The sequence below is a fragment of the Microcebus murinus genome, chromosome 3 (genome assembly GCF_040939455.1).
Source record: "Microcebus murinus isolate Inina chromosome 3, M.murinus_Inina_mat1.0, whole genome shotgun sequence".
Taxonomy (NCBI): Eukaryota; Metazoa; Chordata; class Mammalia; order Primates; family Cheirogaleidae; genus Microcebus; species Microcebus murinus.
Window position 1 is genome coordinate 2,084,720 of NC_134106.1, and position 26,738 is coordinate 2,111,457.

The following is a 26,738-nucleotide window of genomic DNA, read 5'->3' on the forward strand; positions in this document are numbered from 1 at the left end:
TTTAAGAATAATACGCAAAACAGAAGACTTTCTCATTCATAGTCTCGCTCTCTCTTTTATACACAACACAACCCCCACATGCACCACACCACACATACACACGCCTCACACACGCGCCGTGTCAGGCGGAGCGGAGCCGACGCCTCCGTGTGGAACTTCAGGCCACAGGAGCCCGTGAGCGGAGCCCTGGTGCTCAGTCTCCTAAGTGTCGTGGGGAAGGTGTGCCTGAACTGGCCGATCCCCTTCTCCACAGAGAACACGCCCAACTTGCAAAGTTATTTCTGAGTAACTACAGGATATGAATCAGGGCATGCCTGTGAATACACCATTTATCTTGAAACCAACAGACGACACAGCACACACCGTCTCCACAGGGGACGTGTCCTGGCTTCTCACTGCTGCCCACGCACCCCGCTGCCCCGAAAGAGAGACACCCGCGAAGACTAGAAGTCAGAGCCGAGCACCTGGGCGCCTCTGCCGACAGGCTCCCGCCGGGCTACGTCTTCCCACCTCATATCACAGGTGAGTGGGTGCCAGCTCACTGATTAAAATCTAGAAGAAAAACAAACAAACCCCACACATACACAGAAGGGGGAGTGCATAAAAGCTGCCACCAAACAAGAAATGTCAGGATTAGAGAGCCTTCAAGGACGAACAACCTAGGTTCACTTTCTTTAGAAAACTACAGTTCTGTGGTTGATGTGTAGATGCTCAGACCTAAAACGGACAGCACACCCTATGCCTGCAGGTTTTCCTTCTGATTCGGCCGTTTAGCAGGTGCCTGGGACAGCCCAGCGAAACCGCTCGAGTGCCCTCTCGCCCTCAGCGTGTGGCCACGCCGTCGCCACTGCAGCCCCTCAGGGCACGCCCCTGTCTGCTCAGGAACCCCGCCCTTAGCTCCTCCTAACTCTTGTTTTCTTTCCACCTTACTCCTTGCATATATTTGCCTTTGTCCTATAAAATATGTCCACATAAGACGCTCTAATAAACAAACAAACAAGGTCTCTTTGTTCTTCTCCAGAGTGGCGTAAAACTGGAACACTGAGCAAAGCCAGCACATCCGCCCTACAGCAGCGTTTCTCAGGTGTTTCCGCAGAGCTGGGATGCAAATGAGACGCGAGGTATTTCACGGGGGCCTTACCGCTGAGTAAAGGGAGTAAAGGGAGAGCTCCTTTATCGCACCTTTCATTATTTATCCATGGGTGACACATCTGGAAATAACGCCTGTTAGTTTATAGGCAGCAATCCCTGTAATCATTACTGTTTGCAACAAACCTTGGAATAACCGGAGTATGCAAAGTGCAATAAAAAGAGAAATTGTATTTTCTCATGGATCATCACCATGAAACTAGTACTATAAACATGAGAAAAAAACCTAGACTTCCAGCCACACTTGCTACTCCAAACTAAGAAGTTTATTTCTTTGTTCGTAAAAATCATCCACTTTTCTGCTTTATCACTCTCTACCAGTGAATCTGAGAGGCCGTAAAATGATACTAACAAGTCAAGAGCAAAGTAGTACGTACCTAAGGTAGGTATGCTACGGCCCTTCGTAATCATTGAGAAGAACACAAGAGTCGGGCTGCCTGTCTAAATAAACCCACATAAACTAAAACAAGCAAATAAAAAAAAAATCTAAACCTCTTTGTGGCAGCTAACAAGGGCCATGGTAGCAGAAGTGATGGTTCTAATTTGGCAGGTTTCATGCTGATCAAACAAAATACATACTGCTCTTCTTCAAACAAGTGATTCCAAAATGAGTGGTTCACCATTCTGGACTTCAGCACCTGGGGTGAGGATAGCTCGAGGGACACCAGGAAGTTCTCAGAACAACCTCCATATAATTAGCTTCAATTCACATCATTTGCAGATGCTCTCTGACTCCCCACAGCCACTTAGGGTGGGAAGTAGAGGTGCCAGGACGCGCGACAGGAGGGGCCCAGCTCCGGGAAGAGCGGAAGCCACGGCCCCACACCACGCACAAGGCAGCAGCCACAGCTGCCAGAACAGAGGTTGCAGGTGACTCAGGAATGCTGTGTTAAGACTGTTTGTTCCAAATGCATTCTAAAACCCTTCAAGTTTATTAGTTTACTGACAAAGGAAAATCCTAAAGAAAAAATATTATCTATAAGATGGTGATTAAAGTCTTTGGTTACCAGTCAAATTCTGAAAAACTCTTTTTTAAAAAGAGCATGTAATGAAGTATTTCCCCAGCTTATAAATCTCTTACAACATACAGACTTGGTGACGTGGTTAGTTTCTTCTGCGCTAAAATTCGCAATCGAACTTATGACAGCTTTCCGTAGCGCTGCAAGGATTGAAAAACAAAATCCAAGGGTCACGTCACACCAGCACGTCTGCAAGCTCCCTTTGACGAAACCTACAGATGTGCAAGTTCTGTATGTGGTGACACGTGGACACTTCCAGGACCAGAATCGTGGCTATACACTGCCTGGCAACACTGGGTTCCGACAGTGGGTTTTGATACTGGGGGAATTAAAAGTCTGTGCTTATTCTGACACCTCTCACCGGGACAAATTTATAGCTCCATCAGCCAAATAACTACAATTAAGTCAGACAAAAAGCAGAGAGTGAATACAGGCTGGCTGTACGTGAGGGGAAAAGCATTCTTTTCAGATTTTTTTTTTCTTTTCTGTGGCTGCTCACATCAATAGTTAGCCTGAGGAAATCCACAGCACAGGTCCACAGAAATACACACTCCAACTCCTAAGAATTCACAGGTGACAAGGGGCACGTTCACTGAGTGTGTTAACACAAAAGCAGTGACACTGGCACCCGGACCTCAAACCCCTGCTCCTGGTGGACCACGTTCCAGGGTCGAGCACGCCTGTCCACGGGACTAACGTGGGTGAGGAGTCACAGCCCGTGGCTCTGTGCTGGTGGCTCTATCGTCCTGACACTCTGTCCCAGAGAGAGCTGGAGGGCAGGGCCGGCCCCGCCTGTCACTGAGTGGGTGGCATTCACACCAGCCCGGCCCTTCCGGCCTCCGCTGGGTTCACCTGCGGCCTCTCCCTGCAGCGTGCCCAAGACCGGGCAGAGGAGAGGGGGCCTGCCTCGTGCCCACCTGACTCGGAGGGCAAGTGTAACAAACCAAGTGTTCTTCTCCCGGGGTCTTCTCAGCAAGTTCAAAGGCGCCTTTTAAATCTTAATATATTTTGAAATGACACATTCCATCTAGAATTTATCTAAAATCTGAAGAGCAGGTCAGTCTTTCCCTCTTTTTCTTCCACCACTTCTCCTTCTCCCCACACCCCCTGTTTTTTAAACAGTAGAAGAAAAGTCAACTATAGTTTAAAATTCTTACATGTAGACGTAGTATAGCTACAGGTTTTTTGATTATCTAGACCTCAAGTATAATAGAACATTAAAAAAAAAAAAAAAGTTTCTTGCTCTAGTCTGAATGTTTGTGTCCTCCCAAAATCCGTATGTTGAAATCCTAGTCCTCAGTGTGATGCTATTGGGAGCTGGAAGCTTCCGGAGCTGACGAGGCCACGAGGGCGGGCCCTGAAGAATGGGGTCAGCGCCCCATAAACGAGGCCCGGGGAAGCCCGTCCTTCCTTTCCCCCAGGTGAGCACACAGGTAGAAGGCCCTGCAGGAACCAGCAAGAGGGGCGTCACCGAGCCTGCCAGCGCCCTGATCGATTCCCCAGCCTCCACAGCTGAGAGAAACGAATTTCTGTCGTTTAAAAGCGACCCAGTTTGTGGCGTTTTGTTAGGAATCTTCTAAGCCATGATTCCACTGGGCAGGCTGGTACGCCTCTCCTTGCCTAACACGCTCTGGGAAACACCCATTTGGTTCCTAAGAGGATCGACAAAAACACACTTTGGAATCATACTATTTAATGGAAACGTGAACTAAAATCTTAGGGAGAACGTGAATTTCTCTTGCCATATAGATAATTACCTACACTTCCTGCACCGTGTGTGCGGATGTTTACGCTCTGAACCTTCCTGGAGTAGGTGTGTCCGCACGCCGCGTCTCACGCGAGTGCCTGAACGACGCTCGTACGGCAGGAGAGCCTCTGACAGCTGCTCCCCATTTCACGGTGAAGACGTCAAACAAACTTGGAAGAAGACATTTTATATTACGCTATGATAGCCTACTCACGCCTGTGATCCCAGCACTCTGGGAGGCTGAGGAGGGAGGATCACTTGAGCTCAGGAGTTCAAGACCAGCCTTAGCAACAGTGAGACCCCCGTCTCTACTAAAACTAGAAAACTTAGCCGGGCGCGGTTTTGTGCACCTATAGTTTCAGCTACTCTGGAGGCTGAGGTGCGAGGATCACTTGAGCCCAGGAGTTTGAGGTTGCTGTGAGCTGTGATGGCGCCACCGCACTCGAGCCAGGGCGACAGAGAGAGACTGTCTCGAAATAAATAAATAAATAAGTCTCATCTTTAATGATGAGACTTGACTTTCATAATTACAGACAATTCTCTATTAACAGTAGAATAACATTGGTGCTCTGAAAATTTCAGGCACATTTTTCTTACCACTTACCCTCAAAGTAAACTTCTGCAAGATGTTACACACAGCTGTGAATTTACTACTCTTTGTAACAGTTAACCTAAGCCTTTCCACTGTCACACCAAACTAAAAAGAAGAAAAATGAAGAGAGTTGAGGCCGAATCTTCTGTCCTTTCTCCTTCCTCTCCTGTCTCCACACCCCTGTCTGTGCCCTTCTCCTTCCTTCTGATCAGATCTCAACACGCACACCGCACTCCCAGACACTCCCGGACCCTCTCAGCCACCGGCATTTCGCTGTGACATCTGCCTCCGTCTGCATCGGACGGGTACTCTCCCCCCAGAAGCAGGCTCGGGAAGCAGAGGACACCGGGCCACCGTGTGGTGTGACGGGCCCTTGGACAGGTTAGGGAGCTCGTGGCATGCTGAGCAGCGTGGCTCAGCGAGGCCACGTGGCCCCACGGCGGGGCAGGCTGGGCAGGAGCCACAGCCGCTGCCGTGAGCCTTAAGAGCTTCTTGTTGCTGATTTTAGTGACTTCTCCTTTGAAGGAGGTTTTCATCACCCGAGAAACAAGGCGACATGTATGAGTCCTCTTGATCTGCCACTTGGGAAGCCGAGCACAATGAGAATGTGCCCAAGTCCCCATTATTTTGACTCTGCCTCCAGCAGCCAGCGGGGAGCATTAATCTGCAGCCAAGGTGCGCGGCTCTCGAGCAGCTGGAGGGCCTCTTTATCATCACGAGGAGACGGAGAGCCGCAAAATTACCCTGTTGTGGCTAATCAGCCATCGAGCCAGCGGTGAGGGCGATGCTTCGTGGAGACGCCACATCACAGACTCGAGGCGAGCTGACACCGAGAACGTGCTGGCGGATGGTAATTACCTCCTTCCTGCTCTCACCTGCCGAGCTCAGGAAACCGCCCCTTTGTCAGGGCTCCAAAAGCCGCGGGTGCGAGCGTGAGCCGGGAGGATGTCGAGTGCGGGAAGCGAGAGAGCACGGCGAGCCTGCAGCGACCGCCCGCGACCCACTCCCAACGCGCACGCCCCACACGCTGGCAGAGCGCGCTCGGCTGCCGGTGCGATTGCTGGCTCAAGGAGAAACCTGATTCTTCATACAATAGTGACCGCGTGCGATATAAACCAAGTGAGTTTTAAGGAGCTCTTCCTTGTCTACTCCTGAAAAGGGAGACAGTGTCATCGGTGACAAGGGTGACATTGGGATTAACCTCTTTTAGACTCAGGTTTTGTTTTGTTTTTTTTTTTTTGACAGTAAAAAGCCCAAATTTTATTAATGCTCCTTATTTATCTGTGCCCCGCCGTGCTCCAGGAAGAAGTTAAAGTAGCCAGCACCCATATTCTAATGCTTGGCGGCGTGACACATGCTGGAAACAGCTACAGCATCGCGCTGGACGGGTGCGCGGCGGCGAGGGCCTCCCGGGGTTCGGCCCAGTTCCGCCCCGCAGCCCCTGAGCCGACCCCACCACGGACGGAGTTCCGTGGAAGGACTTCTCCAGTCCTCTGCGGCCAGAACATTCTGTGGCCCTGTCTCTCGCAGGCTCCTCTCCTGTCCGAGGCAGGCCGCCTGGGCCGCGGTGGCAGGAGCGCCACCGATGCTGACGGGAGGGGAAGAGGGTCTGCAACCTGTTTCTGATCCGTCAAAGACAAAGTTCTGTGGCGGAGAGTAAGTGCTGAAGAAAGCCCATTGCAACAAATTTAGGACTGTGGAGACTATCAGAGACCCCTACAAAATCACCCACACTTTGCACACCAGGAAATGAAGCCTAGCCCGAGATGACTTCCTGAAATCAGAGCACTAGAGATGATTAACCACCATGCTGAAACTGGAGTGCAGGGCTGCGACCTCAGGGTCCATAACCTTGGCCACAAACTATAGGCCGGGCGCGGTGGCTCACGCCTGTAATCCTAGCACTCTGGGAGGCTGAGGCGGGCGGATTGCTCGAGGTCAGGAGTTCGAAACCAGCCTGAGCAAGAGCAAGACCTCGTCTCTACTATAAATAGAAAGAAATTAACTGGCCAACTAAAAATATATATAGAAAAAACTAGCCGGGCATGGTGGCGCATGCCTGTAGTCCCAGCTACTCGGGAGGCTGAGGCAGGAGGATCGCTCGAGCCCAGGAGATTGAGGTTGCTGTGAGCTAAGCTGACACCATGGCACTCACTCTAGCCTGGGCAACAAAGCGAGACTCAGTCTCAAAAAAAAAAAAAAAAAAAATATATATATATATATATATTTTACAGGCTAAGCAAGGAAGCAAGTTGAGACCAGAAAGTATGTCAGAAAAGAAGGTGGCTTTACTAACTTCAAAATGAGTATTCCTCCATACAGCATAATTCATATTTACCATCCAAAAAGGACCAGCTAAAAGTGCTCCAACATTCTCAAAACTTATTCTGATGAAGATAGGTTCACGCTGTCAGCAACCGAAACAATTTCCACACCACGATGCGATGACCACAGGTGGCCCTTATGCTCACTCAGCAGGGAAGTGACTCTGGCGTTTCTGGGGTGCTGGGGTCACACTGCCCGGCTGAGTCCCACACACCCCACGTAGGAGTGAGCAAGCCCACGCACGCTCTGCTCCGTCTCTCTGGACCTCAGGACAATGACAGTCCCTCCTGCACAGGATCACCATGGGCAACAAATGAGCTAACAAGTGCACTCAGAAGTTGCTACACCCCATTCACTTCCTCCCCCAAACACCTGCCTGCCTGCCCGCCAGGTGCCGGCGCTGTCCTGGGTGCTGAGGACACGGCCTCGGACCCAGCAGGGCCAGGAGCTTCTGAGGAGGCTCAGAGTCCACGGGTGAAAATCACACGTAAGCGTGGCCAGGGACAGGGGAGGGACAGGCAGTGACAGCTTTCTTCCAGTTTGGAAGAAAGACGAAACTGGGTGAAATGGCAAAATGTTTCAGGGTGGGGGAACATGATTACTCTAGAGAGATTGGTTAAGAAAGACCTCTCTGATATGGGGACATGGGGATGTGGGGACACGGAGCCACGAAGCCACGCGGCTCTTTAATCAGACAGCCCCTGAGCTGCCGGGTGTGCGGCGGCTGCTCTACACTCGGCCCAGGGAACTCCGTCCCCAAGATGCGGAGCTGCGGACGACCAGGCTGGAAGAGGTGTGAGGGCACCTCATACCAACCCCTTCAGGGCCCTGTACCGCATTTCCACGTGGAGATCCTGCTACGTGACCATCGCGATAACTGTGCGACATCATCTCCATTTCAGAGATGTACGCTTGATCTGGAGAAATGAGTGGCTCTCCAGGGGTCCTACTCCCCCTGTCTGCAGGGGAGGACAAGAAACTGGGCCCTGTGCGCCCCAGGCCGGACCGCATCGGCTTCTGCAGGCAGCCTGGCTCTGGAGCACATCCAGTGAGTGTTCCGGGGACACACTGGGTCACGAGGCTGTACGGCCCTCTCACGCGGCCCACGACAGGGCCACAGCAGCAGGGTCTGGGCCGCCGTGAGCTCTGTGCAAGCTGCTTGCTGCAGGGCTGACGCAGACTGGGGTGGGGGCGCGGGCCTTGGCCCAGGGCTCAGACGGCTCCAGACAAGCAGAAGCAAAGGCCTTGAGAACGGAGCCCCGCCACCGCTCCCTGGGGCTGGGGGCACTCGCCAGCCCACAGGCACGTGCACCGCGGCCGACCTGAGCACAGGGAGCCGTGCGACACTGTCGGGTGCAACCTGACAGCGGCAGGTTGTTCAGGAAACGTCTCCTGGCGCTGCTCTCAGCTCCAATTTCACACGCCAGGAAGGGAAGCAAACAAATTAAAAACACCACGATGGCCTTGAGTTCGACCCCAAACAGCATTCTTCACCAATACTGTATTCTCCAGACTCAAATTTCCAAAACTCAAATTCCCTGTCTAATAATAAAAGTCTGACACCATTGAAGGTGCCTAAAAGACAAGGCCAAGCCCTGGTGAGGACAGAGGCTGGGTCCTCACCCTGCTGCACGAGATCAAGTGTGTGGTCACCCCGTAAAAGAGCGGCAGCCTCTCACGGCTGACACGTGCTCACAGGGTCACAGGGTGGCCCAGCAGTCGCACTCCGGGGCACTAAGACCTTATGTTCACGCAAAAACCTGTACGCTAATATTCACTGACGCTTAATTCATAAAAGCCAAAAACTGGAAAAAACCCAGATGTCCTTCGACAGGTGAACAGGTAAACACACCCTGAGACATCCACACCGCGGAATACCACTGGGCAACAGAGAGAAACGATGCGAGCAACGACCTGGGCGATCAGCTTGCAAACCGAGCGACGATGCGCCCTCCAGGAAACTGAGCTGAGTGGAAAGGGTCACCCGGTGTGCGCTTCCATCTACATAGCATTCTCGAATTTCACAGTGACAGAGACAGAGCACAGATTAGTGGCTGCAGGGTTAAGGACAGGTGGGGGAGGGGGTGGCAGCAGGACAGACGCTGGGGACGGAGCTGCTCGCACCCTGACCGTAGTGGTGGCTACGTGAGCCCTCACGTGCGACGAATTGGCAGAGAACCGAGTGTCACACACGAGTGCGTGCACAACTGGCAGAATGCGCACAAGGTGAGCGGGCTGTGTCCGCGACAACTCCCTGGCTGTGACGCTGCACCGTCGTCACACAGCGAAGCTGTCAGGGTCACCGGGTGGAGGGCACCCGGGTCTCCCTGCAAACTCAGACTAAAAAAAAGCTCAAGGAAAAAAAGGAGGGGAGGAGGAAAGAATCTGCAATAATGTATTGGATAACAAAACAGAATCCAAGAAATACTTTGAACAATGGCAGCAAAATCAGAACAAATGGCCTTCCAAGGTGAATTTGAAGAGGATAGTTAAATTTTCCTGTGCTTAATATCAGCAACTACTTTCAAAGGTTTGTGTCCACATGATGTGATTCAACCCTTCAGTCTACCGTTCCGTGCCCTACAACACGCACACGCGGCTGCCTTTCTGGGTGGAGCATGTGGCAGAGGATCTGCGCAGGTGGCAGGTCGGGGAGCGGTCCTGGCCTCCCCACGCCAGGCAGGCCGAGGTCCCTGCTCTAAGCGCACCTCTCTCCGTGCTCGCCAGTGGATCAGACAGCTTCTGCACGTGTCAGCCCCTGAAAGCGACCCCTGACCTGCTCCACAGTGCCCTGTGCCTCCTAGAACACGGGCGCATGCTATACGCACGTGTGCACACATGCTCATGCACACACATGCAAACAAGGAAAAATACACATGCACAAATGTGCTTACACATGCATGCACACATCCCTACAAACACACATGCACATTTGCACAAATGCACGCCCACCACACATACGAACACACACAGCGGTGCACACGTTTGTTTGCTGGGGAACGTGGCTGTTGTCTGAAATGTGGGCCTCCGAATGGTGCGGCGTGATCCGCACAGAGATCCCGTACTGGAGTCGCCGAGGGACAGCATTGAGGCCATCACCCCTGAGGACTTCAGGATGCTCCAACTGCCTCCCCGCACTCTGCAAGATTGCGTGTGACTTTAATACTCAGAGCACCTCTGTAAGGAGAAATACCCATGACCTGGTAGAGGCACAACAATTATAGAAATAAATCACCACACACTGGCATGCAAAAGGCTTTCTAGAGCCACAGACCATGCCCGGCCTGTAGCACGGTTCTTCGCTGCTTCGAGGACCACACCTGATGACGGAAACCTGGACTGGTGCTCAGTCCCCGTTCCAAATAGCACCTCAGTGACCCCTCTCCAGCTCCTCTAGCAATTAACTGCTGCGCCCTCTGGGGTAGAGCACACGGTTCATCATGGCTCAGTGCACGGCAGGCACGGCACGGCCCGCCACGGAGAGCTGTTTACACTCTGTGCCTCCCCTGGAGATCACGCCTCCTCGAGGACAGGTCCCCTGATGTGTCACCCTGGAGCCCCTGGAGGTGAGTGCAGCAGGTGCTTAATCAGTATCGGCTGGATTAAATTCATTTAATTGGTAGAGTTGACTAAGACAGAACTGACTGGACAGAGAACATGAGTCTCTTTCCTGCAGACACACGCATGCGCACACACGCACATGCACACGTGCAAACACACATGCAAATGCACGTGCACACACGCACATACACACACAAATGCAAGCACACACACGCACATGCACACACTCACGAGCGTGCATGCGCACACACAGGCGTGGACCGGTTATTGTATTAAGTGAAACAATAATCACTGTTATTGTAAACACACATAACAACGCCATGCCCAGGATTCCGGACTCCAGAGATGCACCAGCGCCGCTGCTCAGAGGGCCCCTGGGAGCAGCCAGTGGGCAGGCACAGCAAACCCTCCAGCCACACTGAGCCACCCGGGCCGGAGCCCCCTGAGCAGTGGTCACATCTCTCTGTCCCTTGACACCCTGCATGACTAATGGGGAGGGCCTGGGGACACAGCCAGACGTGCACACGGTGTGCTCATGCTTAGTCTGCAGGAGGAAGAAACCATGAGCCTTCAACCTGAAGTGACAAATAATTTATGCACAAGTGCTGAATAAAAGTGCAGTTATGAAGTTGAAAAGCCGCATACGACTCAAGTGCTAGCTAGCCAGGGCCTGGTGGCTTTGTCACTGCGTCAGGGAGCTGTGGGCAACCCTTGTCTTAGACAAAGAGGAGGAAGAACTGGACGCTCTCCTGCTACGCATTTGGGTGGCTTCTGTAGATGGGGGTGATCTAGAAAACACTGGGGCTGAAACAATCAACTTGTAGCAGCTTCTAAGAGAAAGGAGCATTTTAAAAGCGTGTGCGAGCATCTGCAATAGGAACCTGCACACGCTCCAGCACCTGTCCAACCTTCAGGCTTGTTCTGGGCAAATAAAATATGCAAAATCCTACCAGGCCATGTTGCCATGGGCTGTGTTGTCAAGGTGACAGAGCAGCTCCAGGGTCTGTGCGGTGCTTGATGAATCATCAGGGGACTCGTGGCTGCCTGATTCCAATTCCTTCGGCATCCTCCACACGGCTGCACATGTCAGGACTCGACTGTCTGAAGCTGAGCAACAGAGGATAATGTCAACAGCGCGCGGTGTGCAGCCACCGTCGGCAGGCATCGCCAGCACGCACACACATTCATACGCGGGGCACATCTGCTCTTTAAAATATTTAAAATCTCAGGCAGCAAAGGCAGAGGGAAGAGGAAGACACAGACCAGAGTCAGCAAGCAGAGCGAGGTGCGGCTCATAATTAGCATCCAGTTAACCCACTTTCTCCTTGTTTCAGAAACTGTCATTCTGTTTCAGAAGGAAATTTAATTTCCTCAAAATCGATTTCCTTCCGTTCTTCTTCAACAGTTCTTCAAAAAAAGGGAGCAAAACAGGGGGCGAGAGGTATAATCGCCACGCACACGGTTTGTGTCTGAGGCTGGCATTAAACGGGGTCTCTCTGCACGGCTTTTAGGGGCCACCTTAAATGGGTATTAAGCACGCTGAGAGATGCTCCATTTGAAAATGCAGTCATTAGTGTCATCCTGCCGCATTCTACCCAAGGCGATGAGCATTTGGGAGCAGAGGCAAAGCCACTGAGCGGTCGGCAGGCTGAGGCCCACGCGCTTTGTTCCCAGGCCTGGCAGGCCAGGGGACAGCCAGCGCTCTGCAGTGTCACTGGCCATGCCAGCACGGTGCATGCTCCCAGAGACATCGGCTGTCCTCTCAGTTCTGCTGCTGGCTGCTCAGTCTGCCCCTCTGTCTCCCAGAGTCTCAACACTCTTCATTTTTAAGATGCTCCAGGAATCTGTGCATTTTGGAGCACCTAGAAAAGCTGCTCTGTGGATAAAGAAACTAACCTTACGTAAGAAAGACTGGGTGGAGGGAGCCACTTGTTTCCAGGGAAGGTACAAGGCGCTAGGTCTCTCTGCCCCTCTAGAAAATTTCTCAGTGTGACAGATTTTTTAAAAAATAGGTTCAACATTAAATTCCTAAATATAAATCCTTTTAGAATTTGCTTTCCATTTAGTTTTAAATTGCATATAAACTGATAAATTGACAAACAACTTCTGCCTTTAAAGATAGCCTTTAAAAAATTATGAAACAATGAATAGGTTTCAATAGTAAACTCTCAACTGATATCCAATGAAGAATAAAAAAGTATTAAATACTATGTTAAAACAAAGAAAAAAAAACCTATAAGTAGTGTTTCCTACACATGAACTAAGAAAAAAAAAAAAAACACGGCATTATAAAAGGAGAATGACCTTATATCACATTTGAAAATGTATCACTTATTAGCTACAATAGTCCTTCAATCAGAGAGAATCAACTAATCAACCAAGAAGTACAGCAGTAAACACATGACAAATTATCTAGCTTTGTGGGTATTATTATTATAACAAATATTACCCACGATCAAATAATAATAAGTAGAAGAATTGGGTTTTCAACCAGAGTTTTCTGATTCCAAATTCAGTGCTCCTTTTATATACCCTGTTAGGTCTAAAAGAATATGTAATTGTGGCTTAAACAAAAAGAATCATATATATCATATATATATGACGTTATTTCCATCTTTACAAAAATGGAGTGTACAATGGTTTCTGTCTACATGAGATTTTTTTTTTTTTAATGAAATTTTCAATTACACAGTCTTTCTGCAGAGCCTATGAGCCTGGCAATGGCAGTCTTGGAAACATAAAAATAACCAAAAAGAAAGTTGGCAACTCTGAGTTGGAAACAAGACATGAATGCCTGGAACATTAACCCAACAGAGGCAAAGACTATGTTGATCTTTATAAATGACAGAAAAAGAAAGGTCTAATCTGAAAAGTGTTAGAACTAATAACTGGAGAACTAAATTTTGGCTGAATTACAAAATGAATGAAATACACAAAATGACAAAGGTAGGGAGCAATAAAAATTGCTGTTATATGGAAGACTCCCCACTGAACAAATTCCTTCTTTGGAGAATTCTATTCAGATATCAAGAAAGTAACTTTTCCTGTAACTGTAAGGAGCTTGGTGAGCTGGCAGTTACAAGAAAAGTTACTCTGATACAGAGATCATCAAAAACAAAAAGTCAGAAAAAAGAAAAGAACAAAAAAAGAGGGATGGGGAAAGTCTTACAGCAAACATAATAGTTGAGGGTGAAAGACTAAATGCTTTCCCCTGAGAATGTGAATGAATACGAATGCTTTGCACTACTACTCCTAGTATGATCTAGAATGATCATACTCCTAGTATGATCATTCTAGTATGATGTTCTCGTATGATATAGTTAACATCATACTAGAAGTATAACCACTTCAGTATGGCAAGGGAAAAATAAAAGTATAAGAATAGGAAAGGAAGAAATAAAAATATCATTACTTGCTAATGATTATTAGAAATAAAACAGGAAATTCAGCAAAACTACTGAGTATAAGCAATATATTTGATATAAAATATCAGTTGGATATCTATATATTAGCAACAAAAACTTAGAAAATGATATTTGAAACATGACGTTAACAATAGCATTAAAAAAAATCAAATACCCAATAATAACTCAAACTGAAGATGCACAAAAACCCATAAATGGTAAAACAAAGAATGCTGCTGAGAAAAGTTAAAGAGCTAAATAAATGGAGGGGACATACCATGCTCATGGATTGGGAGATTTCGTATTATATAGAGTCTACATGCCTGAATCAAAGTTCTAGCAGGCGTTTTTGGTGGAAATCAACAATCTGCTTACAAATCTATAGAATCTGCATAGAAATGGGAATGACCCAGATACCAGGACAGTCATGAAGAACAATAACAAACTTGGATGATTCATAAACCAGATATCAGTGTAGTATTGGTACAAAGATAGGTAAGCAGCCCAGAGGAAGAGAATGTGTCTCAAAATAGACCTTCCAAATACGGTCACTTGATTACAACAAAAAGGCCACTGCATTAGAGTGGACAAAGGATGTCCTTTCCAATAAATGATGCTGGATCAAATGTATATGTATGAAAAAATAAACATAGACTACCTCAACGACATATTCAAAACTTAATTCCAGACAGACCGAAGATGAAATGTAAAAGAAAACAATAGAAATCTTTTCTAGAATATATAATAGAATATCCTCACGACCTTGAGTCAAGCAAAAATTCCTAAACGGCAGGAGAGGAAAAAGCAAATTATAAAGAAAAAGACTGGTGGCATAGACCACATTATATTACGAACTTCTATTCGCCACAAGGCACTATTAGTTGGACTTCATCAAAATGAAAAACTTCCGCTCTTGGGAAGATGCTGTTTAAAAAATAGGCCAAATTGGGAAGAAATATTCCTAATACATGTATCTGACAAAGGGCCTGTATCCAGAATACATGAAGACCTCTTACAACTTAACAACAACAATAATAAAACAACCCGGTTTTTTTTAAAGTGCAGAAGACTGAATCGGATGCTTCGCAAAAGAAAACACGCACATGGTCAACGAGCACTGCAGAAGGCGCTCCACACTGTCTGTTAGTAACTGGAGGAGCAAAAGGAAACCAACACATCTTCCTAAAGTGGCTAACATTTAATTCTAAAAAGACGAACAATACCAAGTATTGGCAAAAATATAGAGCAACTGGATCTCTCACAGATTGTTAAAAAGAGCATGAAATAGTGCACACATTTTGGAAAGCACATTTGCAGGCGAACATTCACTTGCCAGATGACTCTCTGTAATTGCACTCGTAGGAGAGGCTGCACAGAGCGTGGCCTGTTGATAACGAACAACGAGCTTTGTGGCAGCTCTGACTCAGGCAGTGAAACTTGGCCCCGAAGCACTCATGGCCGGGTGACAGTACATAACTGCCAGAAGCCAGGGGGTGGCGATTATCATGATGACCAGCGAGGCCAGAGTGCCAGCCGAGGAAGCTCACCCGGCAGAGCGCCGTGGAGACAGTAATAGAAACGGTGATCCTGGGGCCAGAACGGGCAGGCGTGCATGGAGAGCTCCGTCTGCCCAACACGTGTGTGCGTGCATGCACATGCACATGCATATTCAAAGGAAAATGGGAGTGAATGAGCAGGAGGCTGAGGGAGGCAGCCCCATTACAAGTCAGGACCCCTCATCCAGTCCAGACCCGAGCCAGTGTCAGACCTGGAGCCCACTGACCGTAAACACGGTCAGAGGCCCCGGAGACAGGAACCCACAACCCCAGGGCAAGTATACACTGTGATAATCGTGCCAGTCTGCACCCAAAGGGACCGGCTCACATTTACTTAAGTGCTGTTCACTGGGCAAAAGGCAATCCCCAGGCATTTAAGGTATGATGAACAGAGTCTGTGCACACACTGACACCTGGTGACCCAAAGTGTCGTCACGTCCTCCTGCCAGAGTGGCGGCCTTTGGGCTTCAGGCAATGTGCAAAGTCCTAGACAAGGTCTGCCTTACGGTAGAAACTCCCTGTGGACCCATCCGGGGGTTGGTTCCATGGTCCATGAGTGAAACATAGGACTGACATGCCGGGCAGTCCGTGCAGTACCCACTGGGGTCCGTGGGCCATGGAGTCAGCGGGAAGGTGAAACAGAAGCTCTGAAAGTGCCTCGCTGCCCGTCCCATCAAAGGGTAGGACTTGAGACCAAAGACCTGCCTGGCACCTGGCCTCTGCAGACAGCCATCCGCCCGGAGAGAGACTGTAAACCATGCTAAGCTCGACAAAGCAGGAGCCCTGCTCACAGGCGTGGTGCTGGACACAGACTCTCGTCAGAGCAGACTCACACGATTCTCACGGCCTCAGCTGCGTGCTGCCCGAACACCGACCTCCAAACGTGTCCTATCCCACCCTGATGAAGAGAGAGGATCAGAAACCACCTGCCTTCACAAGCGGAGGAAGACAGTGCTCAGTCTCACCACACAGCAGTGTTGGCTCTCCAACCCTGTCATGGTCCAAAGGTTGCGGCACATCCCACGAAACATCGTGCTGACGAGGCAGGAGGAGCATCCAGAGGCCCTCGGCAGGACAGTGGGAGACGCGCCATCGAGACTCAGGGACTTGTCCCTTCTGTTGCGGTTCCGGATTTGCTAGGACTGCCCCTCCAGAGTAGGAGCAAAGAGGGAGGTGCGGTGCCTGGCAGGTCTGCATTCTGGAGGTGACACCTCACGCAGCTAGAACCCGGGCAACGCAGATGCCGGTGCCAGGTGAGGCAGGGCTGCCAGCTCAGGGCCGCAAGGCTCCGCAGCCAGTCTGGGCCCACCAGCATGGTAGCTGTCGAGCTGTCGAGAGTGTCGTGGACTCCACATCCAGCCCAGGAGAGTCACAGCGTGGTGGCCGGGGTTCCAGAGCACAGCCGTGCCTCCTGCCACAGAGGGCTATGAGCCTTTTGAAAAACAGCCGTGCCCGTGCTTCTGGGCCTTGGCAGATGGAACTCCTGCCCGTGGGGCACCAAGTGCTATGTGTCAGTCACGTGACAAGCGGAGTCACCCGCCAGTCTCAGGGCTGGGCAGGGCCGGCAGCGATCCACCGTGAGAGACCGAGAGCGCACCACAGCAGAGCAGGCGGGACCGAGGGGGCAAGAAAACGGCGTGGTAGGTGCGCGGACCACACAGGAGCCCCAGCGCCCTCCCTGCACACACGCCGGTGGCCACCGGGGACCCGTATGCTTAGCTGAGGCAGGAGGAAAAGCCTGCGGCGTTCACAGGTGGAGGGGTTGGTGTGGGGGCAGTGGCTCCCGCACGCTGTGCTCAGGGGAGGCCCCTGCAACGAGCTCGCTGAGAAGCAAGACCGTGAGGCGCAGAGCCGAGGGCACCGCCCCGTCACCCCCTCGGCGTGCAAGCAATGGCAGTTGCTCAAGGGCGAGGCCGACTCACTGGCTGACTGGTCAGTGGCCTGCAAGGACAAGACTGAAAGACTGGAGACGAGGACTGGAGACCCACGGTCCACCTGGGAGCAAGGTGACACTCTGAGCACCTTCCATCCTCAGAGGGGCGGTGGTTCACTCGCATAGGCACAGGCACCTGCTCTAGATGCTCGCTTGCCTTTCCTGGCCGTGGAGACAGAGCAGCACCCGACGCCCCAGGAAGAGACGCCCACAACAAACAGCACACGGCCAGGGGAGCCACCGCACTGCGACACAGCGAGCAGGAGCAGGCCCACGGCCACAGGCTGCCCTGCCACGTCCCCACGTCACTCCATCCAGCAGCGCCAGGCTCACGGAACAGGACATCCAGCACGGAGCAGCCGAGGGCCTTCCCAGGACAAGACACACACCTCGAACCCAGTACTTCCGCATGGCACTGTGTCCTTAAGAAAGAACACATGTGCCCGGGAACCTGGTACTTCTGCATGGTACCGTGTCCCCAAGAAAGAACACATGGGCCCGGGAATCTCATACTTCTACATGGCTCCGTGTCCCCAAGAAAGAACACATGGGCCCGGGAATCTCATACTTCTACATGGCTCCGTGTCCCCAAGAAAGAACACATGGGCCCGGGAATCTCATACTTCTACATGGCTCCGTGTCCCCAAGAAAGAACACATGGGCCCGGGAATCTCATACTTCTACATGGCTCTGTGTCCCCAAGAAAGAACACATGGGCCCGGGAATCTCATACTTCTACATGGCTCCGTGTCCCCAAGAAAGAACACATGGGCCCGGGAATCTCATACTTCTACATGGCTCCGTGTCCCCAAGAAAGAACACATGGGCCCGGGAATCTCATACTTCTACATGGCTCTGTGTCCCCAAGAAAGAACACATGGGCCCGGGAATCTCATACTTCTACAAGGCTCCGTGTCCCCATAAAGAACACATGTGCCTGGGAACCTGGTATTTATACATGGCTCCATGTCCCCATAAAGAACACATGTGCCTGGGAACCTGGTATTTATACATGGCTCCATGTCCCCATAAAGAACACATGTGCCCGGGAACCTCGTATTTCCACATGGCTCCGTGTCCCCATAAAGAACAGATGGGCCCGGGAACCTCGTATTTCCACACGGCTCCGTGTCCCCAACAAAGAACACATGGGCCCGTGAACCTGCTACTTATATGTGGCTCTGTGCTTTAAACAAATGGTGCTGTAGGCACAATAAACTTTCTTTTAAAAAAAAAAATTTAGTTGACAAAAATTACATATAATTTTGGTATACATGATGTTTTGATATACATATACCTTGTGAAATGGCTAAAAAAAGCCAATTAATATTTGCACTAGCTTACATACTTAGCATCCTTTCTTGCTAGGACACTTAAAACCTATTCTCTTGACAGTTTTCAAGTACACAGTATGTTGTTATTAGCCATGGTCACCACGATGCACATGGACCGCGTACACGCACTCCTCCTGTGTAACTGGACTCCACCCGCGACCAGCGCCGCGCCAAGCCCCCCTCCCACCAGTGCCTGGTCATCCCCGTTCCACTCTCTGCTTCTGTGAGTCCAGTCCTTCAGACTCCACATACACGTGAGAGCCTGTGGCATCTGTCTTTCTGTGCCTGGCTGGTTTCAGTTCGCACCGAGTCCTCCCGGCTCGCCCGCGCTTTTGTGAGTGATGGGACCCTCTTTCTGCAACAGTCCGCGGTGCGCACACTGCGTCTTCTTTATCCGTCAACTGCCGACCCTGGGGTGGATTCCACAATATGACGCGCTTTCTCATCTGCAACCTGCCATGCCCAAGGTGAACTGTGTAAATAACAAGTGAAGACTTTTCAGAATATGGCAAACAAGGAAGCCACCAAACACCCCGCTGGGGGCGGCAGATCAGAACAGATGGCCACCAGCCACCGTGGAGGGACACGCCGACTGTGAGCCGGTACGAGCTCACGAGACACAGAAAAGAAAACCTCACTTAACAGGGGTCTTCAAACTTTTTAAACAGGGGGCCAGTTCACTGTCCCTCAGGCCGTTGGAGAGTGCGGCGCACATTCCACACATGCGCACTGTGGGCCCGGGACGAGTCGGCTGCTAAGCAGGACAGGCAGCGGCGGCAAAAACACCAATGCAGGCCAGATAAATGTCCTTGGCGGGCTGCATGTGGCCCGTGGGCTGTGGTTTGAGGACCCGTGCCTCACTAGGTACCTTGCAAAACACTACTGAACTAACAGGTTTCTAAAAATGGGCATGTAAAAGGAAAACAGTTTAATGGAATTTCTAGAGTATGAAAAAATCTGTGTAGATTTTCTGAAAGATTATAACATTTTATTCCCAGAACTTAGTCTGATAATCTGGTGGTTCCGGACGAGTCCAGAGCCCCTCACTGGACAACGCGGGCAGGAGCAACCACCGTGGGGGCTGGGGCCACTGGAGCAGCCTGCTCGAGCAGGTCCGCCAACGTCACCCCCTGCAGCGGACAGACCTGCACAGCTGCCCAGAAGAGCGCGCTCTGTCTGGGCTCAGGGTCTACGGTGGCACCATCAGAGACTCCCCAAATCCTCCGAAGCAGAGGAAACTGAAGGTATACAGTTCTAAGAAAGGGACACTGGTGGTTCAACCACGGAGACACACGAGCTGGCTCTGAGAAAATGACGATTTCCACAGCGGCTCGAATCTCAACAGAGCATTCAGTGCACACCCTGCAGCTATCAAAGAAACTAAGGTGCTTTCCAGAAGGAAACCCCGATCGTTAGAAGGGAAATGCTGTAACACACAGGGACGCGGTCACCTTATCTGTCTGTGACACCGTCCTGAGGTCTGGTCCCACAATGTAACTAGCTGCCTGTGCTGCAGTGACAAGTGACACTGCAATGACGAGGAGCCCCCAGAGGGCAGGGCTCAGGCCTCCACACAAAACCAAGCCAAGGGCACAAAGCACAGCCCCGCTGCACACGGCAGCCCCACGCTGCTGACCCGACAGCCAGAGAACCACAGGACGCCACGGCTGGCCTGGCGGAGAACTCACCTAGCACGCGGAATGAACACAGCCCCTTCGTTTTACAAATGAGGAAACTGAGGCTGGGGAAGTTAACTGACTTTCCCAGGTTCAAGCAGCTCATCAGCACATTAGAGTCAGGAGTGAAATGAGGCCTCTTGACTCTCAGAACAGTCGCTTTGAAAGAGAAAATGCCAAGTTGTATCTCGAAGCTGCTATCTGCTTTCTGCATGTTAACAGGGAGCTAAAGGATCTTAATGAGATGAAAAGATAATCGGGGCACAGTGAATGAAGAGGCGCACTTGAGGCTGCGGGGAGTATGCACTTGCTGCAAGGGATTACCAGTCAGAGGCCGGAGCAATTCAAAGGAGATTAGAGCCTTTGTGAGGCGAAAAGCAGCTCCAGGCCGCTCTGCTAAAGGGCTAACAATGCCTGGCTGGGGACGCAACCTGCCCCACAGGAGGGAGGAGGCCTCCAGGGCCAGCAGCTCCATGAGCACACTAAGACTCCCAGGCTATTTTTTGGTCGCAGCCATCTCCAGGAGCCTGGGCCGGCTGAGCCGAGTGGACGAGGCAGCGCACGGCTCCACTGAGCAGTCGCCCAGTGCACACGTACTGGGTGTGCACGCCGACGCCTGGAGACCTGTGCCCCCAAATACTCCTGCGAGTTGGCCTTTCGATGCCTTGGGGAGAGCATGGCGTCTAGAACACACGGCCTGCGTGCGCAGGGGTACGGCCTGACTGCAGGGAGGCCCTACGCTGGACAGGACGCCGGGTGGCATCAGGTGCCTCTCCGGGCACTCCCTGCCGCCTCACATCCTCCAGGCGCTGGGGGACACCAGCACCCAGCAAGCTCTGACACAGGAGGAGGTGCCAGCCTTCCCCACTGCTGGGGAAAGTGGGGACGGAGGAGCGGGGGTGCCAGGGACTCACCAGCCATAAGCCCCAGTGACAGGTGGGTGCGGGAATGAAATACTGGTCAGAGATTTAGCCCAGGTGTTCTTTAGCAGTGGCCAAAGGAGAAAAACATATGGACGGGCTGCTCAGGACCCCCGATCCACACAGCAGGACAGCTCAGGGCCGGCCCAGGTGACCACGACGCAGTCATGGCCTCTCAGCTCCTCACCTAAGACAGCTCACAGACCTAGAGCCCCTAGATTTCAGGTCCCACTGGGGATCAGGATAGCTGCCTGAAACCACCCCTTATAAAATTAATAAAGGGACCTGCCCTTTGACCTCGTGGGACACTGGCGTGACTGACGCTGAAGGTACGCATGCTACTTGCTGGAATGGTGTCTCTCTGCTCTCGCGCCAAGACTCCCGAGGGATGCCGGGAAGGAGGGAGGCCCAGTTCTGGTGATGAATTTACTTCCGACAGAAGCCGTCCCTCAAAAGCAAACATGCAGTAGAAGAAAACAGATTTCAAAGATGAAAATGAATTAAACACTGGACAAGAGGGATTTGGAAGCTAGCGTAAAGAGTTTCAAGCGTGTCCATCCCCCAGATGGTGTGCATCACACTCATTATATCTAGAAAAAATAATTCTACACTTCGTATGGAACCAGAGAAGACCCTGTATAGGAAAAGCAATCTTAAGCAAAAAGAACAAATTGGGAGGCATCAAGTTACCAGACTTCAAGCTATACTACAAGGCTATTGTAACTAAAACAGGTTGGTACTGGCACAAGAACAGAGATGTAGACCAATAAAAACCAGTTCTGTAAAAACTCAGTTCTATAAAACCATCCTCGTATAGCCATCTAATTTTTGACAAAGCAGACAAAAACATTCTGGGGAAAATAATCCTTATTCAATAAATGGTGCTGGGAAAACTGGATAGCCACATGTAGAAGACTGAAACAGGATCTGCACCTTTCACCTCTCACAAAAATCACCTCATGGTGAATAACAGACTTAAACTTAAGACATGAAACTATAAGATTTCTAGAAAAAATGCTGGAAAAACTCTGACAGATATTGGCTTATGCAGTGAATTTATGAAGACCCCAAAGGCAATCACAGCAACAACAAAAATAAATGGGACTTGATCTAATTAAAAAGCCTCTGCACAGCCAAGGAAACTATCATGAGGGCAAACAGCCTACAGAATGGGGAAAAATATTCACAAGCTACACATCCAATAAAGGGCTGATAACTAGAATCTATATAGAACTTAGGAAAATCAGCAAGAAAAAATCAATCCTCTAAAAAGTGGGCAAAAGACTTGAATAGGAACTTTTCAAAAGAAGACAGAGTAATGGCCAACAAACATAGGAAAAAATGTTCATCATCTCTCATCATGGAAATGTAAATCAAAACCATAATGAGGTATCACTTTCTCCAGTGAGAATGGCCTTTATCTAAAAGTCCCAAACAATAAATGTTGGCATGGATGCAGAGAGATACACTGATACACTGCTGGTAGGACTGCAAACTAGGACATTACTAGGAAAGTAATAGGGAGATACCTTAAAGAACTGCAAAGAGAACTGCTGTTTGATCCAGTGATGCCATTACTGGGCATCTAACCAAAGGAAAAAAAGACATTGTATAAAAAAGACATCTGCACTAGAATGTTTATAGCAGCACAATTCACAATGGCAAATATGTGGAAACAACCCAAGTGCCCATCAATACATAAGTGGATTAATAAAATGTGGTATATAGATACCATGGAGTATTACTCATCCATTAAAAAAAAATGGTGGTCTAATACCTCTTGTATTAATCTGGATGGAACTGGAGACCATTCTTCTGAGCGAAGTATCACAAGAATGGAAAAACAAGCACCATATGCACTCACCATCAAATTTGTACTAACTGATCAACACTTATGTGCACATATAGCAGTGACATTCATTAGGTGTTGGGCAGGTGGGGGGAGGAGAGGATGGGTATATTCACACCTAATGGGTGCGGTGCTCACCGTCTGCAGGATGGACACGCTTGAATCTCTGACTCGGTTGGGGCAAAGGCAATACATGTAACCTAAATATTTGTACCCCAATATTATACTGAAATAAAAACAAAGAAAAGACTGCTGTAAAAAAGAAAATTAATAAAGGGCCACAAGGTGAGACTGTGCAGGGGCCTGAACTTTGCAAAGGTACAGGCACAGTTAAAGGAAACGACCTGCCATCGCCCATCGCTTGCCTTCCTGCAACGACCTGCTGCTTGGGCGTCACGTGTCCTTGCTGGGTACAAGATCTGTGATGTCCCCAATTGCTCCTATGGATAGCATCTCTATTGCATAAAAAAACCTAAGACTGTCCTTTGGGGTATCTTCCAGTCTCTGCATTCATGGGGACCAAAGGACCCAACCGGTACAGTGGTCATAAGTAGGAACTGACTCAACAGGTCCTGCAAGATTCTGCCCAGGACTTGTCCTCAGCCAAGATGAGATTTCTGCTTCCCAACCCTATGAGTTCCTCCCCAACCAACCAGCAAACCCAATTCCCTAGCACTTTGTCCACCAAACTATCTTTAAAACGCTTAGCTCCCCAATTCTCCAAGAGACGGATTTGAGAAATTCTTCTTACCCCTGGCTGGGTGCGCTGCAATGCTACACTCTCTCCACTGCAGCGCCTGTTACCTCCATGCCCTGGCTTCCTCTTGAATCTCGGGCGGCGAGCCTGGTCAGAAGGTAGCATGGCCGTGGAGAATGGGGAATGGTCCAGACCTGGGAGGACTCGACGCCAATCCCCATGGACTGGACATAGCTATAGCCTGTGGCCAAATGGGGACCTGGGAGCTGTGGCCATGTCCACCCCACAGAGGGCCCGAGGGGGGGGGTGCATCCAACATGCCATTATTTCCCCGGTGCCTGCGTGCGCACTGGAACTGGTGGGCCTGGCGCTGGCAGGTCCCCACACAGCACTCACCCCATGGTCTGCAGAGCCGATTAGGACAGAAAGGACCAGATAGAAGACCCAGGAAGTCCCCTCACCTGTCAAAATAGCCAACCAAAGCAACACCCCAACAATGGGGGGGACAGAGAGCCACGACCACCATCAAAGACTTGAAAGATACTGGGCAGTTGAGTTTTGTCAAATCCCCCTAAATCTACACGTTTGGCCTATGTAGTAGCAGAAGGCTCTTGGAGAACAGAAGCACATTACCATAAACTTCATCAGGGAGGTGACTCTAACCGCAGCTGCTACTGTCACAGAGGCAAAACCATGCCGCCCCCGGCTTCTGACTATGGAGGCTGATGTAGCAATTGTCTTTTCCCAGCACCCTTTGAAGGGTTGCCTAAAGCCGTCAGCCATCACCTGGCAGGGACAGCACCTCCTGCTGCAGACCGGCATCGAGACTCTCCAGCTTGCCACCAGACTCTCAGGGACAGGCTGCCCACTGGCCACACCTGGCCTGCAGCCTGTTTCTGTAGAACAATAAGAATTTTAAAGAGATAAAAGGACACAAAGAAGAGTGTGGCCTACAACACCTACAATATTTACCGTCTGGCCCTTTACAGGAAGTGTGCTGACTCCACCTGCGGCCTGCAGACTGCTCTCCTTGACGAGCCACAGACTCCTCCAAGCTCCTCCCCTTGAAAGCGAGCTTCGTGTTCCCAGCAGAAGGCACGGGACAGACGCTGCAGGAGGAAGGGGCTCCCACAGCGTGGTCCCGTGAGTGGCCGTGAGGGTGGCCGGGGGAGCTCGCCCACCGCAGGACCCTCTGTGACCTCGCTGCTGCGGCCTGGCGACCACCTCCCCACGGGCCTCTCAGTGCAGAAACTGGTGCCCGAAGCTTCCTGCGCAATAGGCTGTGGAAGGCCTCGAGCCCACGCCAGCTTTCTGGCTCCCTCTGCAGGCCCCCAGGTGTCCCGTCTGCACCGTGTCTGCAGTCCCGAGGGTTCCCACTCCCTCTGCACGCCCAGGGCATGCCACACCGCCAGCTGCGGCCGCCCGCTCCCCACCTCATTCTAGGGCGCAGCACCTGCCTGCCAGCGACTGCAGACCAGCTCCGACCTGGCCAAAGCAGCAAACTTCTCTGCCGTCCAGCGGGCCGAGCTACACCTCCTCCAGCGAGGCCTGTGTTCCTTCCAAGTTCCTCCTGCCTTGGGCATCCTCGCTCAGTCCTGGGGTACCTGAGCAAGTGTCCCCACATCTGATACCAGTTACTCTTCGATCATCCTTCGTACTTCTTCATGCTGAACTTCCTTGTTTAACCTGCTACCCGTGTCCAGACCGACGCAGCCTGACCTCGCCCACAGAGACTTAATCACACGGACAAAGCACTCTGAAGACAGCTGCCAACGGGCCTGCTGCACAGGAGGGACCGGGCACCTTAGATGTCCAAGAAAAGCAAGTGCACAGAGGGCGGAAGTAAGCCAGGGCCCCTGCCTCAGTGGGGCTTCGAGGGCCCAGTGATCTGGAGCAGGTGGAGGCACCTTCACCACCGAGAGGCGGACTGTGCCTCTGTGAATCTGGGAGGCACCACACGACACTCGGGCGCTGGGGCTCCACCCTGCGACCCGCAGGGCCGGCAGTGCCGCAGCAGGTCCAGCACACGGCACCCCCGCTGGCAGTGGAAACGTCAGGGCAAATGAGAATGCTGCATGGAGCCCTGGGACCCCCGTGGGACAATCACAGGCCAGCCTCTGGGCCCCTTCTGCATAGAGGGAATCTCCTGTCAAGAAACAGCTCCTGCTGCTGGCTGGCCCTGCCGGGTGAGGCGGAATCTATGCAGCAGGTACTGCCTCTGCCCTCAGGACAGCTCTGGTCTCCCCGGGAGCCGCCTAGGACCTGACCAAGGGAACACCAGCCCCGGCCCACGGACAGCCCCGGCTCGCACACAGCGCCGACGGGAAGGTTCTGTGCAGGAGTGTCCCTGAAGGCAAGAGGTGAGGAGAAATCACGCCAGGAGGCAGAATTCTTGAGCACTTGGTTGTGCATGTTGTCCAGATGGGAAGATGGTCAGAGACATAGATCTTTATCAATTTACGGGCAGCAGCTTCCATTTTGGCCATAAAATGAGGACTCGGAAAGCACAGAGCAGGAGCAGACCCAGGGAAGGACGCAGACGGGAGCTCAGGGTGCACGCACAGGGTGAGCCCACCTGTGCCACGTAGCACTCACCAGGGTCTCCCTCCGGACACGAATCGTAGACCTACCCCACAGGCGCCAGCTACGCCCCAGTGGCCGCAGTACGTGCAGGGTGTGCTCTGCGGCCCCTTCCAGCTCCCAGGTTCCAACGTCACCTTCTCCTAACCCTAACCCATGCAGGGCAGTAGTGGCTTCCATGGTAACCAAGATCAGGTTCACATCAACGTCCCCATTTTCACCTGTATTCCCCATTCCCTGGATGAAATGCCCTCTTTCTGAAATACAGGCACACTTCGTAGATACTTTGAGTTTTGTACCAGACCATTACAATAAAGCAAGTATCACAATAAAGTGAGTCACACCAATCTTCTGGATTCCCAATGCACATAAAACTTACATTTATTTACTCTATAC

General features: G+C 51.1%; 1 protein-coding gene across 2 annotated transcripts in view; it reads right to left on the bottom strand.

Moving 5' to 3' along the window:
• The window catches only part of EIPR1 (EARP complex and GARP complex interacting protein 1), a 132,197-nt gene that overhangs the window by 44,376 nt on the left and 61,083 nt on the right, over nucleotides 1-26,738 (bottom strand). For both annotated transcript variants that reach the window (XM_076000521.1, XM_076000520.1), the window contains exon 4: nucleotides 11,344-11,500. In XM_076000521.1, coding sequence (XP_075856636.1) covers nucleotides 11,344-11,500 — 157 coding nt within the window. The remainder of the gene's footprint in view (nucleotides 1-11,343; nucleotides 11,501-26,738) is intronic.